At 34.2% G+C, this 5,951-nt stretch overlaps 1 protein-coding gene across 1 annotated transcript in view; it reads left to right on the top strand.

The window, feature by feature from the left end:
* The window catches only part of LOC106463011 (WW domain-containing protein C660.06-like), a 12,380-nt gene extending 6,791 nt beyond the window's left edge, over nucleotides 1-5,589 (top strand). The window contains exon 3 of the mRNA XM_013922982.1: nucleotides 5,307-5,589. Within this exon, the coding sequence (XP_013778436.1) occupies nucleotides 5,307-5,589 (283 nt within the window). The remainder of the gene's footprint in view (nucleotides 1-5,306) is intronic.
* Nucleotides 5,590-5,951: the final 362 nt, after the last annotated feature.

The raw sequence follows: 5,951 nt of genomic DNA, 5'->3' as shown, positions 1-5,951 counted from the left end.
TGATTTATATATATATATATATATATATAAATATATTGTTAACAAGCACCTTTATTGATATTCTTGTTAGGAATTTTTTATCTTAATTTTGAATAGGATTAGTCAACTTGTTGCTGTCAGAAACTAATCACCCCCTGGGAAAAACCAGCGAACATCAATTGTAAAATAAACTGAAGTTGGTTCAAGCACTACTGTTATATCACCACTTTGCAACCTCAGTAAGTACATTGAAAGTATGAACGACTAGGCGTAGGAAGACAATAACTGGCACCTGTTGGAACATACGAGAAAAGCCGCGAGGTAGGGAGGAGAACATCGGCCTCTGGTGACTGATTCGATAAGCCTTGAAAACTGAAGTAGGCCAACGCAGCTTTAGAGGTCATTAATTTGTATAGATATAGTACTATACACGTGAACGAACGAGTTTACGCAGTGAATTTTTATATCAACCAATTACACAATAATAAATATTAAGTCGGACAACATAACTGAAACTGTATGGGAAGATAGCTCGAAAAAAAAAACAACCTAGCCAACTTAATAACAAAAGAAAAATGTTGAATAAAAAAAATTATCGGCATTATACGCCTAGAGGCGTCGGTGAGGGTTCGTTATGGTGCAAGGACAATCTTGATTTTTTTTACCAGTTTACTGTGTATATATATATTGGATTGAGGATATAGCTCCATTAGATAGCCAGCTTTGTAAATCGTTTAACAATCTCCACAAATACGAAGAATATCCACACAGCTACAGGTAGGCTCGAGATTGTTTCGGGTATTGGATGTAGGTCTTAAATTCTGTTAGAGCATTCTACTTTATACAGTTTGAAATTGGTTTTGTGTGAAACTTAGAGGCATTTCTAACATTGCGCTAGCTGCTTCTAAATTTGAAGTGATACAGTAAAAGTAAGGTAAGTAGCTAACACTAACACCGCCAATTCTTGGACTAATCTGTACCATCTTAACTGACTGTCACATTATAACGTCCCCAAGCATATTCAAAAACGGGCTTCGACCCTCAGATTGCCAGTCGAGTGCCCTTACCATCAGGCCATTCTAGACGACAAATTTTGAGCTAAATAATAATAGATTTTAGTGAAAATGATAAAAAGGCTTATTGTAGGGTTGTCTTAAAAATGCGAAATCTATAAAGATAGTGCTTGTAAAATGCAGACACAAGGCTGCACAACTGGCTATGTGCTCTGTGCCCAGCACAGAGATCAAGCCCAAATTTTAGCATTATAAGCTCTCAAGCTTACTGTTTAACAACCTGGGATAGCCTGTCCTTGAGGTGCAATGAAATTGGTAAAGAGATGATAATTGGTCAATTCAAGAAATTTGGGTAATGTCTAAATCAATAAAAACAACAACAACAACAACCTATACCTTGCATATTTAGACTTCGATATAAAAATTCTACTTAAATTAGCAAAAATGCCCTGTCTTTTGTGGTTCATTCATTACAAAAATATACAAACTATTAAACTAATTTTGATCTTGCATGCTTCATTAATTTCGAATGATTATACAAAACACTTAATTTAAGAAGCAGAACAAAAATATATCCGCTTTTTCATTTATACATGATTCCTGTAAATGAGTTAATATTGTTTTAGATGTGAGCAACAAAGTAATCGTAGCTAGCTTATCTAATAATATTGGAATAGCTAGTTTATTCAATGATATTGGATATCTAGTTTTTCCAGTCCTATGAGGATAGCTAGAGTGTGTGTTTGTTTGTGTTTACGCTAGAGCAAAGCCACAACGGGCTATCTGCTGTGTCCACCGCGGGGAATCGAACCCCGGATTTTAACATTGTAATTCCGTAAACTTACCGCTGCCCCACCGTGGGACAGATAACTAGTTTAAATTCGGTGACGAGGAACCCACTTTGAGACTAATAATGACTGGAGACGGCTTGAATGGGTAATGGAGAAAAACTTTAATATAAGTTTTGTCATCATCAGGTACAACCTTGTCGAAACGTTGTACATTTGCTGTTATGTTAAACTTATATTGAAGTTTTTCGTATTAAAATAGCTAGTGTATTCAATAATATTGGATAATATTTGGATAGACTGAACATATATGAAGAGTTAGGCTACTCTAATATAGTAATGGGATTTGACCGTCATTCTTATAACGCACCCATGGTTCTAAAGTTTGGAGCAAGATTTTGTAGCAAAGGGACGCGAACTTTGGATCTTCATATTCAAAGTCTTGTATGCTAACCACACTCAGTCCAATATTTGGGTAATCAGACGAATTAAAGCAATATTTAAGTCAATAAAAATAGCTGCATCTTGTACCTAGTATAGAGCTATGAAAACTTGTTACTTCCAGAGAAACGTTATCATGTAGTGAGTGCTACAGTATAGTTTCCTGTTGCATGGTAAACTACTAAGTGCTACAAATATAACGGTATATACAAAGGTAACGGTGATTTTGTTCCTTAAAATTGCTACTTAACGCTAAAAAACAAGTATAAAATAGAATGAACTAAATTTTCTGTATTATAAAAGTTAAAACCGCTTATGCAAGATAGCAGTACGCAAACAACACTAAGTGTTTCATGTTCGGTATTTAGGAAACCGGTGAGATTGAGTAATCTGTAGCGAGGCCCAATGGTTAGCGTGGATCTGAGGTCATACATTTTTCGTCCTGTTATCCCCCCCCCCACATAAAATACATAAAAATTATGCCCTGCATATTGGGGACTTGGTTGTGTTATAAAATTGACGGTTAAATCATATTATTTGATCTGACAAGAGTAGCCAAAAAGTTGGCGGTGTTGGCTAGCTGTCTTCTCTCTAGTTACATTTTCCAACCATACTGCTCCCCCCCTGGCACAGCGGTATGTCTGCGGACTTACAACACTAGAATCCAGGGTTCGATACCCGTGATGAGCAGAGCACAGATAGCCCATTGTGTTGTTTTGTGCTTAACTTCAAACAAACAAACCAATCATATTAGGATAGCTAGCTTATCTAGTCGTATATAGATAGACTTAGTCATTTCAGTCATAAGGATAGTTAGCAATTTAAATTAGGTACTAACAGCTAGCTTATTCGGATAATTAGTTATTTCAGTCTTATTAAGATAGTTATGTATTTCAATCAAATAAGTATAGGTAGCTTATCCAGTCGTATTTGGATAATTAGTTTATTGAATAACAATCGAGCAGCCAAGTTGTTTTTACCAGTCACCCCTCGTATATATATATATATATAGGATAGCTTCAACTGATAGTAAGTTTCTAAACAACTTAACAGTATCCACTAATAGAAATAACAGCCATACAAATGCAAGGTAGGCTTGAAATTGTTTAATGTTGTCTGTAGGACGTAAATTGTCTTAGTGTCATACACATAAGTCACTTGAACTGATTTCAGTGTGAACTTTAGTGGCATTTCTAAAGTAGAATATTCTGAACTGAAAACTTTTGTAAAATTCTGTTACGTTGTAGATAACTTATATATATATATATATATTTACAAAAAATAGAAATTATACTATTTCTGAGATTCAATTAAATCAGTAACGAGATGAAATTTAGTAAATTTAAAGAAATCATGTGTTATTTAACTCGGTAAACGTTATTTGGTAGAAATTTGTTTTCAAGCTCAAATATACAATGGGCTATCTGCGATGTTTCACTGCGGGTATCGAACCGCGAACTTAGTTTCATAAACCCTCAAGTTTACCGCTGAGCTACCGGGAGTCCCATTACAGAGAAATATCTAGACTTTTCCGATCGTGAAATCTAATACACCTAGGGTAAAGAACTCATCACTCGCTTAGACCTCTTAACTATTCAAGTCGAATAAATATGTCAAGTTCAAATTCCAAATATTTACTTTTTGTTAATCATCAGAGTTATTACAAATGCATCTTTATTTCTTTTAATCCATCTAACGTTGTAATCCACATTTGCTCTAAGCACCTCATCTTATTAGGCTTGGTACTTCTGTTACAGTTCGCTATAGTTTCATGCATTTTGTATAATTTGGTTAAGACTATAGTAACTATGAAAATGATATGCTTAAAATGATTAAGTTAATTTGTTTCTTTAATTCTGAATAAATTACCTAGTTTAGTGTTGCGATACTTATTTCCCTAGACTTTTGTACTTTATATTTTATTTTGCTAATCTTCAACAAGTAGCTATTCATTTGTGAATGAAACTTTTCTTTATCAGTTACCATGAAGACATCATTCATCATCTCTTTAGTCGTCTTCACGCTTCTCTGCATAACGATTCATCATGTTCAGGGTGGATTTAAAGCTGGACTTATTCCTGGACTTCTACTAGGCGGAGCGCTTAGTGGACTTAAGGGAGGTTTGGGTGGGGGTTTCTTACCACTGCCAATCCCACTTCCCATCCCTTTACCCATTGAGTAAGTCATTGAAAAATGTGATTAATAGTAGTAATTTTTACCGGCAATAGTAAATAAAAAGAGTCTTTAGAGTCGATAGCTTGCTTCAATAAAAAAAAGTGGATGAAAGATATCAACGTCGTGTAAACACGTTTTTTTATTAAATTCCTTTTTTATATTTATTTATAATACACGTTAAATAAGGATAATCCTCAAGATTATTTAGTGTTTTATATGAAGTGATTTCATAATCAAGGACTTACTCACAAATTCTTATACAGCAATAATATATGTTGCTTTGTGGACTTCTCTCCTAGATTCTGAAGTAATATGTACTTCATTGTAGTATCCTATTCCACTTGTGTAGAACTAGAACTAAAGTTCCTATTGTTGCTTACGTAATGTGTAATGAACAATTAAAATTAAAGTTCCTATTGTTGCTTACGTAATATATAATGAACAATTAAAATTAAAGTTCCTATTATTACTTACGTAATATGTAATGAACAATTAAAATTAAAGTTCCTATTATTGCTTACGTAATATGTAATGAACAATCAAAATTAAAGTTTCTATTATTGCTTACGTAATGTGTAATGAACAATTAAAATTAAAGTTTCTATTACTGCTTACGTAATATGTAATGAACAATTAAAATTAAAGTTCCTATTATTGCTTACGTAATGTGTAACGAACAATTAAAACTAAAGTTCCCATTATTGCTTACGTAATGTGTAACGAAAAATTAGAATTAAAGCTTTCATTATTGCTTAGATAATGTGTAATGCACGTGACGTTAAGGCATTGGAAGAAAATTTAAAATCATTGTGTAGATACCTAGACTCCGCTAGTACTATTAATTCAAATGTGGTACCACTATAGAATCAATTAAAACAGAAATACCTATATTTGTTTTTCTTTTATTTAGAAAAACAATTGTAAAAAAGTATCCTATACCCGTCCACTACCCAGTTCACTATCCGTATCCCTACCCCGTTTACCTCCACAGTCACAGTCATAGTCATAGTCACAGTCACAGCTATGGAGGCTATGGTCATGGTGGTTACGGTGGAGGTCATGGTGGCTACGGAGGAAGTCATGGAGGATACGGAGGAGGTCATGGAGGATACGGTGGAGGTCATGGAGGATACGGTGGAGGTTATGGAGGATACGGTGGAAGTTATGGAGGCTACGGAGGTGGATACCATTGAAGTGTACTTTCGAAAACTATCTCGACATTTTCAGTCACTCAGTACATTTATAAACTACTAATATACAGATATGAATGTAGATGCACACATCATTCACTGACACAGACTAAGTATTATTTGTGTAAATGGTTAATCATCCGAAAACGGTTTGTTGAGGGTCGAATCCGTTCCATTGACATCATCTTAATCCATTTTTAAAATGCTGGAAATATAAGAAAACGTGAAACGGTAAAGATACATATAACGAAACTCATTACGGCTCCGAACGTGTCTATAATGTCCCAATGAATTATAGTAAAACTTGCCGCTAAGTTTGAAAGATTATTTTCGTTATAAGTTGTATCATAAAATCATTGGAGATG

This window comes from Limulus polyphemus, unplaced genomic scaffold, assembly GCF_000517525.1.
Source record: "Limulus polyphemus unplaced genomic scaffold, Limulus_polyphemus-2.1.2 Scaffold50, whole genome shotgun sequence".
NCBI lineage: Eukaryota > Metazoa > Arthropoda > Merostomata > Xiphosura > Limulidae > Limulus > Limulus polyphemus.
This window is presented reverse-complemented; position numbering and strand designations above follow the sequence as displayed.